The sequence below is a fragment of the Pygoscelis adeliae genome, unplaced genomic scaffold (genome assembly GCF_000699105.1).
Source record: "Pygoscelis adeliae isolate BGI_AS28 unplaced genomic scaffold, ASM69910v1 Scaffold244, whole genome shotgun sequence".
Classification (NCBI taxonomy): domain Eukaryota; kingdom Metazoa; phylum Chordata; class Aves; order Sphenisciformes; family Spheniscidae; genus Pygoscelis; species Pygoscelis adeliae.
Genome location: NW_008824648.1, coordinates 1,297,104 through 1,312,012, shown reverse-complemented (window position 1 = coordinate 1,312,012; position 14,909 = coordinate 1,297,104). Strand labels below are relative to the sequence as shown.

The window sequence follows — 14,909 nt, the reverse complement described above, 5'->3', positions numbered from 1 at the left end:
ACATTCCATACCATGTGACATCATGCTCAGTACATAAACTGGGGAAAGCTGGCCGGGGGGGCCGCTGCTCGGGGACTGGCTGGGCATTGGTCGGCGGGTGGCGAGCAATTGCACTGTGCATCATTTGTTTTGTGTATTATTATTACATTATTATTATTTTATTTCAATTATTAAACTGTTTTTATCTCAACCCACGAGTTTCTCTCACTTGTGCTCTTCCAGTTCTCTCCCGCATCCCACGGGGGGGAGTGATCGAGCGGCTGCATGGTGCTCAGTTGCCAACTGAGGTTAAACCACAACAATAGCCAAGGAAAAAAAGCAACCATTGTAAGTATAATGCACACTAATAACACAAAATAAATGGCACCTTCTCCAACTTAAAAGGAGAAATCAGATTGTTTCACAGCCTGAACTTGAAAGATAGAGATAGACCATATTATCAGTGCATCAAGAATCATTTTCTGTATTAGCAGACAGTTAACTGAAATAAGCAGATTTATAAAACAATTTCTTTAGATAATCTAGGAAAAAAAAAATTAAGTGTAGCAACAGTTCTCCTAAGGCAAAGTTATTTCACTCAAACTATACATATCACACTTATTTAAGGCTAGCTATCATTTTTACTTCTAAATTCTGTAATGACTGATTCTTTCTGTATCTATGCTTTGAGGCTTATCTCTCCTAAAGATGCTGAAGGAAACAAAGCATACTAAATCTACTGTTTAGACGAATTGGACAAGAGTTTTTTCCTTTCTGAGAAAAATTAAGGGTTTTTTATAATATCTTGGCCTGATCAAGCACTAGAATTTGCAGACAACCTCAAAAAAAAAATTATTATTATTTTTTTTTAATATTTGATCCACTGACAAGCCATGGTAACTCCGAAAAGCTCAATTTTTTTTATCCCAAAAATGTTAGATCACATTTTGAATTATGATAGTATCAAAATAGGTTTTTAAACAAGTTTGCTGAAATAAATCTTTTTCTGAGAATAATTTCTATTTTCATCAATTATAGCAACTTACAGGGAAAGTTGCTTTAGCTGAACACCTCCTAATCTATGCTCTTCATTCACAGTATGCTCAGGGCACACTATCCATGAATGTGGTTTTCTGGAATACGTCTGTTTAAATTCTGTTATTTCTTCTTCGGCATGGAAATGTCAGCAAAGGGGCCAAAGGGTCCTTCTTGAGATGTACAACACAGCTGTAGAGGAGTGAAGCTATGGCAGCTTTCTACATATAAAGACTCTTACAAAATACAAATTTACTGTTGAACAGAAAAAAAAAACAAACAGGTGAAAACTCTGACTTACCAATAAGATCACTTCTATCCAAGAGTAACTCTAGATCTTTATCACTGATTACTTTTTCTTTAGATCCTTTAACCTCCCTGTTGAGGAAGAAATAATCTCTCTTAATACAGATGAAAGCATGTTACAGTTAGTATTGCACAGAAGTCAGTTTTCCCACATAGCAGAATCCCTAGGACATTCTTTCCACTATGAAGATCCACATACCACTTCATAAGACACGAGAGCTATTGACAGCTGCTTGCAAGCTGCAAGTTATAAACTCATGGTCCAAGAAAAATATGAATCTGCATACCTCTCGTAGTCTCTGGATTTCAGTAATTCTATTAATTCCTGAGGGTCCAGGCAGCTCTTTGACTGTGCTAGACCAGATTTGCCACCTTTAAACTGATCTGTAGAAAGGAGAAATTTTAAGAAAGTACATAGAGACAGGACCAAATTCTGTAAGTTGTTAAATCAATGCTGGATGCACATGTTGAACAAATTACTCTTGCACATCAAAACTAATGCTATGTTTCATTGGTTTAGCCCTCAGGTAAACACACCTCACGCTAATAACCTAACTGGTGAAAAAAATTGGAAGTACATGAAGAGTTTACATGCAGGCCTTTCACCTTCCAGTTGTAGTATGCAGAAGAACTGATTGAAACACCAATTCAACATGCACACACGCACACACAGAGCAGAAAAGCCATTAGTTTACTTACAGTAAAAACATTGTAAATAAAGTTAGATGGTGGATGCTGAAGTTTGTTCCCTTTGTATTGTAAGCTGGTTGAAACAAAGTAAGCAGTATTAACCACAAGATAGGAAATATGTGAAAGATGTGGGTTGCAGAGAGAACATTCCTCATTTAATGGACTAGACAGACATGACAAAATAATACACCTGACACAGGCTGGTTTCTTGAAGAGACTGTGCTAATGCCGTATCTACACACAAATCTGGGTGTCAGCCCAAATATCCAAAAAAATTATACAAGATTATTACTTAACTAAAGCTGAGCATGGATGAAGTCAAGCTCAGTCCTCCACATTTCAAGGACACAAGGCTTACTGTTCTGCGCCAATTTACTCAGTTTTTAATCAACACATGTACCCATTTTATTAACGGGTCTTCATCGATCCCTTTCATCACACTCACTGCTGTTCTTTCCTATATCTTGGTTTCAGAAGTCCCCCCCACGCCTTTTCTCATCTCCCTCCAAGGACTGGCTGTTTCTCTGTGAAGTGCAAATCAGATGCAAGTTCCGGAGGGGTTTCTCTCCCCCGTTAACACCTCCTGCTATGATGCACAGGAACCAGGTCCTGTCAGACGTTATTAGTGATGCAGTCTCTCCCCTGTAGTTTTCAAGAGTTTCACAAACTATATGGCATTGAATTAGTGCTGTACAGGTCTTGGGTTGCAATAATAGTGACACAGAGAAAAATACAGAAGACCCTACCAAGTAATTAACACTTCAAATAGAAGTTTATGTCCATCACTTCCTCTTAGTCTGACATCCACTAATTTAACTAAAATCATGCTGGTTCTCACACAGTTTCCTAGGCAACTTTCTTCAATAAAACAGAAGCACAAGACAGAAAGAGTAACCTGGTGCTGAGGCCAAAAAAGCATTGTTTTGCAACAAATTCCAGTTCTTAAGCTCCAGTACTTGAACTGTACACACCCTACATGGTTAGACACCACTGAAAGGCCTGACTTAAGTAAGCTTTGTGATATCCCTCCCTCATTCACTCCTCCGAAGTTCTAACACTTTTTTAGATATTAAAAATTACAGGATCCATTACATCACCTTTACATTTACACAGTGGATCCAAAGGTTCCTGGAGGGGACACCCCTACCTAAGCTGCAAGATTTAGATACAATTCACCAATAGTTACCAAGATAAATATTCAACTTATTGCAAAACTGAAGGCATGACCCAACTTGACACGTAGCTTCCTTCCAGAACAACCAGTCCCAGTTCCCATGGCTACATTACCATATGGCAGCCATCTACTATTAGAGCCCATTCTGTTTTGTGCGCTCATCTTGCCACTTTGGTTTTAACTTCAGGTTGGACCATAATCACATCATTAAAAAACAAATTTTTCTTACTTCAGTTGGTCATTAACATGCTTACAAAGAGTCAGACAGCAGTCCTGGCAGTCACACCAAGACACCAGTGGCAAAGAGATTACAAAGAAAAAGGCTAAAGCCAGGATAAAGGAAGCATGTAACAACGATTAGCTAACATCATCCAAAACCAGAGGCAAACCACAGCTTAGCCTTGACAAGCAGTACGCTGTGCAGTAGACAGTTACAGGTGTGGCCTTTCTGCCCCTTTATGCCCTCACAAAAATGCCTTTTTTCCCCCCCCTTAATATACTACAAGAAGTTCTTAACCTCCTTTAAAATTTAATATAAGGCTAATTATTGTCAGAAGCCCATACCAAGTTACAAGAATTGTATTTTTCAAGTGAGCTTAGTGTTTGGAAAATGCTACAGGGAGCTACTGTCCAAATATCACAAACAGAATAAGCTACGGAAGCAAAGCAGGATTCCTATAGGACCCAAACAAAGATTTACCCCCAAAAGAGACACTTCAGCCCAATCACTTTCTAAAGACTTTTGAGTATGACCAGCTATATAATCAAGAACACAAGAAGAATAACCATTGTTCTGCACATAAAATCAGCTAGGGCTATTGTTTATTCAGCACTGGTTAATTGTTCAAACAGGACTATTCTACTGTGGTTATAACATACTGTTCTTAAACTCAGAAGGACAGATGCAAACAGGATGCTGAAATTTTTTTACAGCTGTAGGATTTGCAATCTCAACGAAGTTTAGTAGGAACCCCCCAGAAACCAACTTTCTATAGTCTCTACTCATTTTACCACATCTAATAGGAACACTCCCTACTCAAGGAAGTTTGCCAGTGCAACTGGAAAAATCTATCACTAAACTTCACATCCTGAAACACTGCTCTGGATGTCATTAGGTAGGCATATTGCTCCAAATGAAGAATTGTTATAAATTAAACTGCAAGCAATAAGAATTTATCTGCTTTTCCATTTATATTCTGGTTCATTTAATTTGATTTAAAAAAGATAATCAACTCAGACTTGTCATCTACCCCCAGTGTTTTCAATGCTAGAAGTCCAAAAACATTTGGGTCAAACAAACAATCATCTTGCTGACAAGCTGCCAATAAGCCCAGAGCTCTACTCTCTTATTGCCTGGTTTTACCTGTATTTCTTCCAGGTAGGCTCACTGTCCCATCACCCCTCTTTTTTTCCTTACCTACTAGTAAAAGAGTAGTCATAACATGGTGATTCCAGAAATACTAGAAGTGCTTTCTTTTAATTTGCTGCAGAAGTTATCTACAATGTGTCTAAGAATGCATTTTGAAAAGTAATACTATATGGTCACTTGTTGGGAGGATGAAGCTTTTTGCGTTTAAGAAAAAATACTAAGCAGTCACAAAACAGAGCCATAAGAGTTCTCCCTCGAGATTTCAAGAAGCAACACATGCTTACAGGAAGTCATAAGAGAAAGACACTAACTTTTGTGGATAATCAGCTTCTCCAGCTTCCTCTTGGCAGCAGCTCTCTCCACAATCTTCTGGTCAATAGTATTTGCTGTCACAAGACGATAAACAACCACTGGCTTTGTCTGGCCAATTCTGTGACACCTGTCTTGGGCCTGCAAGTCCGACTGGGGGTTCTGAGCAGGCAAAGAAACAAGTTAGCTACATCATTAACCTTTTTTTAAGAGACGTACCACAGGCAGCACTTTCAATAGTGAGCTCAGAGTCAGAGCAGAAGCAATAAGCAGGACAGCCATGGTGTAATAGAACTCTACATCTCCTTACTCTTCAACTCGTCCCTGACAAGCTCTGCTGCTGTAGCTGCACAGCCAGAGCAACCCAACTAGCTCAGACTGCTTCTGCACTACGTGCTGCAGTTTTCAACAGATGGACATGTTTTGTATAACAAATTTAGCTGAGGGTGCTAGTTGTAGGTTTGTGGGGTTTACTTTGTTGGAGGATAAGAAAAGATATTAATATTTTCAGCCATTTCTGAAGCTGCTTTGTCTCTCCCAAAGCTGAAGAGTCATGCAAACAGCAGAGTTGTCTACTAAAATAAAGATGCAGAAGTCCTCAGTCATCTCCTTCCATACCTCTCTTCTTCCCAGCCTCCAGACTCATAGGAGCAGCAGAATCCTAGCTAGCTAAAACACATGTTGCAAGTCACAGGAGGAAGTTCAAGGGGCTGGTACTAACATGGCAGCTGTTGGAAACAGGGAACCTGTAGAAGGTCCGGCTACATTCAAACTTAAATAATAAATCGAAAGAAGGAAACGTATCTTCAACAGTAACACAAAAACCCCTCCTGCTTTTCGTGTAACTCAGGGGCAAACAGGCTAGTTTTGGAAACCAACTCTAACATATTCAATAAGCTAGGACTTTTCAAACGAGGCTGCATGTTTCATATATAACGTTTGCATACGCTACTTACTATTATCTTCATGTAACACCACATTAAAGTTACAGAAATGGTCTATACCATAATGGGTTAGTAAATGATTATCAGAAGCAGCAATAGAGAAAGCATTTTATGACACATATCACTAGGTTAACAGTCTGTCAACATACCCAGTCACTATCGTATATGATAACTGTGTCTGCCGCAGTTAAGTTAATGCCCAAGCCTCCAGCTCTTGTACTCACTAAGAACAGGAAGACTTCAGGGTCAGTATTAAATTGATGCATCTGGAAGAGAATTCGTCTATTAAAAAACAGCAGATGGATCAAACACAACATAGCTAATGTTTTATTTTGAGAGACTTGTGTTTAAAAAGATGAACACAGATAAAATACAGCACACACTGTCAGAGGCCAAACTAAGACTTTAAGAAACGTTGCATGCATTTGGGACAGGACAAGACCAAGAAGTGAGGCAACTGTACTTTCTATTAAGATGATTCCAGTCAATGAGTTGTCTAACGCAGAGTGGAGATGACCGTAGTGAGGTACGGTCCAAATCACATTCACCTCCACATAACCTACCATCCAGTGATGAGCGAGGTGAGCACAGTCCAAGCTGACAGAGCCTAAGAATGTATCTACTTCTTGACACAAGCAACAATCTAAAATACTGATGCCAACTTGACTGTAACTTCCAGCCACCCTGTATACCTCCTCCTCTTACTTCAAAACTAAGAGTAACTTTATGGCCTCCTACTCAGCATCTAGCCTACTTTCACTGCAAGATGCTTCTAAGTGTCAGCACAGCTCCTACCAGGTCTGCAATACCAGTCAAAACCTAGTCTACTTAGTCTGACTACCCACATGCTGGTAGAAAACTGGAAGTGTACAGTAATGTTCAGGACTTGGATCACAGCAGAGAAAAAGAAACCATCACCCCACTGCCAGGTGGAAGCAGCTATCCAAGCTCTCTAAAAGCCCCATATCCTCTGGGCTCTCTTGGACATCAGCATCTGTGGCATGAGCAGCAAATCATAGAGCTGGGAAGAGCCTTGCTGAACTTCGACTGGTGACCTGGAAGATTTCTCTCGTCCTGCACCTATACCACACTGTGGTAGGCACACAATCAACTCCTAAAAATCCCCACAAGCCAGCAGTACAAAATTTTACCAGCTTAATAAAGTCACTATAGCTTGCTGACACTTTGTTAGTTAGCCTTTCCTCTTTAAGAATCAGCTCTAACAGTAGCAACCTAAGCGTTTAGGGGCTTGGTTTTCCTCAGCCACACTGTGGCACAGAAAAAAACATGGGGCAAAGGGAAGCACAATTTGAGCTAGATGATCTGTCATCTGCCACTGTTTGTCCATATCTTCATAAACACCAGTGCACACTTTGGAGACCAGATGGCAATTGCAGCACATCCCCTAGATACATCCTCTGTACTTCCTCCACATATGCATTGCTCCTTTACATCCCTGCAAACCCTCAGAGAGGTGGTTTTCCAGAACCATCCTGCATGGCTGCTCTTCATGATAAATATATGCCTCAGTAATAAGGCATTCTGTGGTTACCTGAAACCATTACAAGTATGCAAGAACAAAGGATTGAGCTGGAACAAATCCACATGCAATTTCAGGCTGAAGTTACAGGTGTCCCACTAGGTACAAAAACTCATTTCGTGGAAATCTACTTTATTTGGCATTAGACCTCCAGTACGCTCTTATAGATGCTGGCATCACATCCTGGATGCTAGGAAACAATATGTGCAGGGGTAAAACTGGGATTAGCATCTGCCACAATCTAGATATATTACATACTTCACATTTGGGCAACAGAGTACGTGAGCACCCATCATTCTAGGCATACCCCAAGATATTGGTTAATAACACATTTCATTGCTTCAGTATTTCTGAGCTGCAGATATTAAAGCAGCAGCAAGCATGTCAGTTTTCAACATAAAATTCTTTTGCCTATTAAAGGCTAAATGCTGTGCGAAATCATATTCCAGTGTCACAGGAACAAGCAGAATTTGCGAACAGGCTCAAAGGGCATGTACATCTACTTACATTTTCTTCTCTCTCCGAGTAGGACATAGAGCCATCCAATCGACTAAATTTGAAGTCTCTCAGATAGCAGTAATCCACCAAAATGTCAAGCATCATAGTCATTTGCGAGAACAACAAGACCTACAAAACCAGGAACATTCCTTAATACCATTTTTTGGTCATGAGGAGACAACTATCCCCCCCCCGAAGTCATTAGCTTTACCTTATGTCCTCTCTTTTTCAGCTCTGGAAGCATTCGGTCCAAGAGTAGAAACTTGCCTGAATTCTTTACTAGATCTTCATCAACCTTGGAACAGGGGAGAGGGCATAATATGTTAGGAGGGAAGGACACCAGAGGTTTCCCTGACTCAGAAGCGCCAACAAAAGCTGTCTGAAAGCTTCTCACAGAAACAAGCTTGTACCATCTTTTTAATTAAAAGCTGTAAGATTGGAAGCAACACTAATTTTAGCAAACTACATTGAATCACTTAAATCATGATGAAACTAAATCAAACCTGACCATTTCATATGCCAAATAATTTAAAAAAACAAAAAAAACAAAAAAAACCCCAACACCTAATTTAGTTTTCATCCCATTGCTGGAAGGAGAAACCCTGATGATTTTAGTTTTTCCACATGGAAAAGCACTGTTGTTTCTTTCCCAGCTTGTAATTAATGCACTAGACTTCCACCTACTGGATATAAGGAAGCACTGCTGAACAAGTTACTACACATCAGCCAAGTGACAAAAGTTCACAGAACAAGTTTTCACACTGCTACCTTAGACCCCTCTTTTGCTCAAGAGAGTTTGTTAGATCTAAGTCTTGCTATGGGCTAAAAGCAGGGATATAAAAACTTCTCAGGTCTGAGCCATACAGCAACAACCTCGGTAATTCCTAATCCATTTTCCTGAGCAGTGGTGTCAACTGTCAAACAGTCTGCATTTTCTACACATTAATTAATTTCCCCTCATCACCCAGACTGGGCTATCTGCTTTTTATGCACTGACTTTACATTGACAGAGTTCAACAGCTTGCTCCTGAGTGCAGCTGAATCTGTTATCACTCACTGAACAGGAAACATGACTACACATGCCCACAAACCTACATTTAGAATGTGCAAGCAACTCCAGTTGTTCAAGATTCTTTCAATTCAAATTACTTCATACTTTCCTATATTGCCAACTGCTTTGTGTAGATTAAACTACCAGCTGGCCCTTGTGATATAATTTGGATTTTTTCCCTTTTGAGGAGGAGAAAGGATGCTGTATTCTCTGAGCAGAAGACTCTGTTGTACTTGGTACAGCCCTTCAACACCTCACACTTAACAGTTACCACCGCACTTCCTGCAGTGTGTACAATTTATGTCATGAACAGTTAACCAAGGTCAGCATTTTTTGTTTTGAAAATTAACCTCTGTGAGGAGAGCTTGAGGCAGATCCTAAAACACCCTGAGTCAATGGAACCCAGCTACTGTTTGAATTCAGTAACTTTGCTCCCAGCAGATGAGTGCTGCCATAACGAAGAACATAATGGCATCACTACGCAAAGGCCAAATGGGCACAGAGGCTGAACTGGTCTCTGCAACTGCTGCTGCAGGAAGCTTCAAATAATGATTCAGTACACTGGTGGAATCCAATGGGGAGGCATATGCCAAATACATTGAAAAGGTCATTCTTTACTGCCGTCAGCTCACAGTCTACTGCTTTTTAATGCCTGGAGTAATTTTTCTCGTAATCCTTTTAGAATGTACCTTGAATTGTTGTGTAGCAGGATCCAAAGGATATTCAATAAGATAGGGGTGATTACAACATTTCCTCAGTAACATCATAATATTCTGCAGTTTAAGGTTCACCTCTGAATCCATGGGAATGCTCACTTCTACCACTGGCCTTGAAAAGATAAGTCATCTTGTTAGTACAGAAAGTGTCACCTTATTATGCTACAGATACTGAAGAGAAAAAAAATAATAAAAAACAAAATCAAGCAATGGATTCATATGCTGTGTCAAATGTCCTCAAAATCCCTCATAGTTAGTAAAGCTATTATCAGATCAAACTTCTTTTAGTGCCACACTTGGCACCGAAGGCACAAGGGTTTGCCTTGTATTTTAAACCGTTATTGGTTTAAAATACAAAAGGGCAGTCAGTAGTAATCAGAAGCAGAAAACACAACTTGTGCAAGTCACCCAGCAGAAGAGGGAACAGAAGTAAGCCCCCTCTAGAACAAATGGTCAGATCTCCTACAGAACAATACATAAGCTATTCCAAAATCTGCCTATCCCATTTCGGCCACACGTATACTTTGCAGGATTCACAGCAAATGCAGCTATTTAGCTCTTCCACATCTAAGTACTGTCTCCAACATAAGGGATCCATGCATATCATAAAACTAATACAAACATATATTTGTGTCTGTTCTTGCAAAGTACACTGGACTACAATAAAAATCTAGCAAAATAAATACATTTCAACCCTGAAGACTAACCTGGTTTTCCTTATGCCCAAGGGACTTCCAACCAATTCAGAGCCACCAACAGACCTTGCCAAACCCAGGAATGAACATGATTCCTCAGCTCCCTCAGTCCTGAACCTCAACTCTGATCTTAATCACTAGAAAGTGACCAATACCTGTCACCAAAACAGCAATAACCATGCTGGGTTCTGGGCCTCAGCTTAAGCCTACATATTTTACAAAATTTAGCAAGGAAACTACTCCTCCCTTTTCTCCAGTCTTGAGCCCAAACTTTGCTTCAAGTATTCTCAAGTAATTCTACAAAAACCTAGGATTTAACTGTAGTTAGCACACCAGCATTATCCCTTGTCCTGCCTTGGAACCAATGAAAGATATACCTGTGAACGTAATTGGACTTTGGAAACAAAACGTTTACCTGAACCTTGCAAAGCCTGCAAAACCCAGCAATAAGCCAAGCTCTTCAGCTCCTTTGTCCTCATTGCTAGCTGTAGCCAGGATCTAAGCTATTACCATGAAATTTCAACTACCAAATAACTAAGATGAATCAGTTCTTCCCTGGCTGGCACCCAACACCATCTTAGACCTTGAGGCTTTGGTGAAACCACAGTTCTTCACTACCAAAATGTTTTAACAGCCCAAAGGAATTACATTTCACACTAGAACATTTTAGCTCTTTACGGATTATCAATAGCACTATCGTCACAGGACCTACCTAAGACTGTGACTAATGAAAACAGGGACTCAAGAAGCAATTTTATTGCTAGATCCTGCAAAGGCCACAGGTCTAGGAGTAAATGTCTTGCAGTTAACTATAACTCTAATGAGTCAGTGAGTGATGGTACAACCTAATCACTGCTATCGTGGCCCAGCGAATACTAGGTAAAAGCAAAGAAACATATCACAAAGCTACAAGGAGAGTGAATTATGAAATGCCGTTGTTCTTGATCAATTTGAATAAGCAAAGCTCTGGAAGCAAACTAAGAGGGAGATAATCGGTATAATAAAAAAAAGAATCTTTTATGGCAGGCACCTCTCTTTTTCTACTTCTTCTTGCATTTTGCCAATCAATTTTTCCAAGTCGTCAGGTGAACCACTATGTTCTTCACAATAATCAACCAGTTTTCGACAACGGCGTTTTGGTCGGCCTGTAGGACTCAACTCAACTACTTCTTCCTGTGGGAAATTACAACGTTGCCATCAACAGCAGATAGCTTCAGATTCAGAGGCCTATGCTAACCCAAGAATTCTCAATACTGAAAAGAGGTCTCAGTGATATGCATCATGCAATACTTACTTAGACTCAGCAGCTGTAAGTTTTGCTAAGTAGAAAACGCAGCCCAAATTTTGAAGGTCTATAATCGTAGATCTTGAAAGCTTCTGCTTAATTTTTAAAAGCTGCATTAGTACCTTACTGATTTTACAGCAGAAACTGTCAAGTCTATGAAAACTGTCTTCTTTTTCCCCCAAGCTACAAGTAATCAAGAACGTATTTATACTCATATTGTATTAGTTCTGTGCACACTGAGGTCAGTCATAGTAACTGCCATTGAAATAGATAACAAAAGGACCAGACTAAAAATTTAACCAAAAAGTGGATTTAGTTACAATGGTAATGAAGCAATACCAATGTGTTTCTGCCTACAAACCATTTAATAGCAAGCACATTTCTAACATCCATATCAGTAGATACCTCATTACTTCCAAGCAGTTTCCTAATGGTGCGATTTACAATGGCAGTATAGAAAGTTTCTTGCTTCTTTGCCAGCGGTGCATATACCACAACTTCTCGTTTAGGAGGAACCTCAAGAGCAACATCGGATTTCAGTCTTCTCAGTAAGAAAGGTGTCAGAATCTGAAATGTTGAGCGGATGTGTTACAATTACTCAAAGCTCTCAACATGGCCAGTTTAAAAAAAACAAAACAACCCAACCCAACAAAAAAACCGCACACCACAATTACTCAAAGCTCTCAACGTGGCTAGTTTAAAAAAAAAAATAAAAAAACAATAAAAAAAACCCCAACAAAGAACAAAAACCAAAACCACCACAACACACAAACGGGTCTACTGATATGCTATTTTGACAATTTAAAGCAAGGGAGTCAATTTGCAGAGTTCCATATTTCATTTTTTCATATGAATGCCTACTCTAAAACTTTTATGCACATGTTGGTAATACATGTGTTCAAACACACCCATTGACATTTGAAAAATTTTTAAGTGTTTAATAAGGGTGCAGTGGTAACTACATTACAGAACTTTCAAATAATTTTCATTAACTGAAAGTAATTTTATTAAGAAAATGCTTGTTTTGACTGTTATATTTCTTAAATCAAGTTATTCCAGGAAAGCCCCAAACCTTTAACCAAAATAAATAATAGATTGTCATCAACAATTCTATCTAGAAGATACAATTTATATCTCTCACCATCAGCTTATGATGGGAAAATGATAGTTCTGTAAGCATTTACTTCCACACACCCCCATTAAAAAAAAGTTCTGGTTAGTTTGGTTTTGAAGACAGGCACATTGTACAACTAGTTTGCCAAAAGGTATTCTGTTCAATACCTAAAAGTTACATAAATTCACTCAAAGTTATCTTTCAACAAAATAAATATACCAATTAAATCTTTTGGCAAACAGAAGCAAGCAACTGCAATTAAGTTTGACTAAACTCAGTTCAGTTCCAAGAATAAAAATGAGTCATTATCAAAGAGGTATATTGTTCCTTTCAGCATTTACAAGTGCTGTAAAAATTGAAAAAACAACAACCCACAAGTCTAAGGAAGTCCGGAAGTGCCACAATAAAAGCCTCAGGCCCAGAATTCAGCTCCACAAACAAGATTTTGACACACCTCATAATAATGGTCAATGTTAGAAATAAACCATGAAAACAACACAAAGAATAAGATAAAACCTGATGCAGCATATGCAAGATGTTTTGCTCCCTTTCTTTTGCAATAATATCTTCAGCAGTTTCTGTAATGCTGGTAATATCAAACCAGGATTCAAAGCTACAAAAACAAAGAAAAAAAAAAAGGAATAGCTTACTTCATAGCTATTATTCTTCATTACTTAAGTATACTATTCTTCTCTTATCCTGCGATTTAAGAAAAACAAAGCACTAATATCCATCATGAATAGAGAGTGAACAGGAGGTATTTCTGAAATATACCTGTCAATTCAGATGCTTGAGTTTTTAAGTGATTGGTAAAAATACTTGTATTAGTTGGAATATTCACTATGATCTATTGTAGTCAATCTAGTTATATCTTTTTCCAACATTAGTCTAGACTGTTTTGGCGATGTTCTTCCACCTGACCCACCTACTGCTTCAGAAAAAGATCCATCTCCCATGGGTCCCATGTCTGCCAGCCTTACACAGCTTTCTCCAGCATCTCAGAGAATCTCAAGCAGCACCAGGCACTTTAGACAAACATCTCTCCCCCCAGACACACTCATGTCTTAGCTCAGAGTTGAACTTCCACTATTCATAGAGCCGACAATTACTTCCTTACTTTCTGAAACAACTAAGTGTGAAGGTAAGACACATTTCAAAGCCTTTACCACCAAATAATCATACCAAATTACAACCATATCATAAAATAGCTTTTCACATGCTGATACAAGTTTAATAATTAAAGAGTCACAATAATGCCCAAACTGAACAAAGGGGAATAGTTTTCACCATCAGATCGCAACCTACCTTTTCAAATCATCAAACACATCTGGCAACAGGAAGTTAAGCAATGACCAAAGCTCTGCCAAGTTGTTTTGCAGGGGAGTACCAGTCAACAGGAGTTTATTGTCCGCATTAAATCGTTTCAATTCTCTGATAAGGCGGCAGTTCATATTTTTAATCCTGTGACCTTCATCTACTATCAGGTATTTCCAGAAGCAGTGCTACAAAAGGAAAGGATATTTCAGTAAATCTTAGCTTTACTCTGTCAAAACATGTGCCAGATGAGATAAGCAGCACTAAGAAGACTGTCTGATACTGCCCATTACAAAGATTCTATTTACTGTTTCTCACTTTGCCAGACTAGAAGAGCTGAGTCACAACTGTTGATGCCATACATCTGCTTCATGGTGACTGCATTTAGAAAGCCCAGGTGATTACAATAAAACTTCTACAAGAAACTCATCTCACTGAAACAACCATCCTGATGTTAACCACGATGTTTATATACTAAGTATAGCTTTTACTCCAAGCCTCCCTCACCATCACCTACAGAGAGGTAATGAAAAGAGTAGGTATGCCGTAACTATCTGCTTACTTCACTTTTTGGATAGTGTTCTGTTTGAAGAACTTCTTAAGCATAAAATTCCAGAGCCACTGCTACCAAGAAACAAAGTGAATGTCAATATAAATGCTACAGTATGACACTCATCATAGAGGCAGCATGCGGAGTTTTTTCTTTACTCAAAAGCATTGCTATTAGTGATGAGGCATTCCACCCATCCTAGGGCTTTCAGGAGAACTTAGATACATGCAGGGCATTTCTGTCTCGCATTGCTATTTCAAAGGAGGTAATGACCACAGGATGGATTTGCAGTGATCCTTGTCGCCCATGAATTTTACGAACCAGTTTACGACGTTCCTGC

General features: G+C 39.1%; 1 protein-coding gene across 1 annotated transcript in view; it reads right to left on the bottom strand.

The window, feature by feature from the left end:
• HELLS (helicase, lymphoid-specific) overlaps positions 1 to 14,909 on the bottom strand; it is a 28,019-nt gene that overhangs the window by 1,526 nt on the left and 11,584 nt on the right. Inside the window, 12 exon segments of the mRNA XM_009322479.1 lie at positions 1,316 to 1,392; positions 1,608 to 1,704; positions 4,865 to 5,024; positions 5,956 to 6,072; positions 7,854 to 7,973; positions 8,056 to 8,139; positions 9,585 to 9,723; positions 11,337 to 11,479; positions 11,997 to 12,158; positions 13,222 to 13,318; positions 14,011 to 14,207; positions 14,795 to 14,905. Of these exon segments, the coding sequence (XP_009320754.1) occupies positions 1,316 to 1,392; positions 1,608 to 1,704; positions 4,865 to 5,024; positions 5,956 to 6,072; positions 7,854 to 7,973; positions 8,056 to 8,139; positions 9,585 to 9,723; positions 11,337 to 11,479; positions 11,997 to 12,158; positions 13,222 to 13,318; positions 14,011 to 14,207; positions 14,795 to 14,905 (1,504 nt within the window).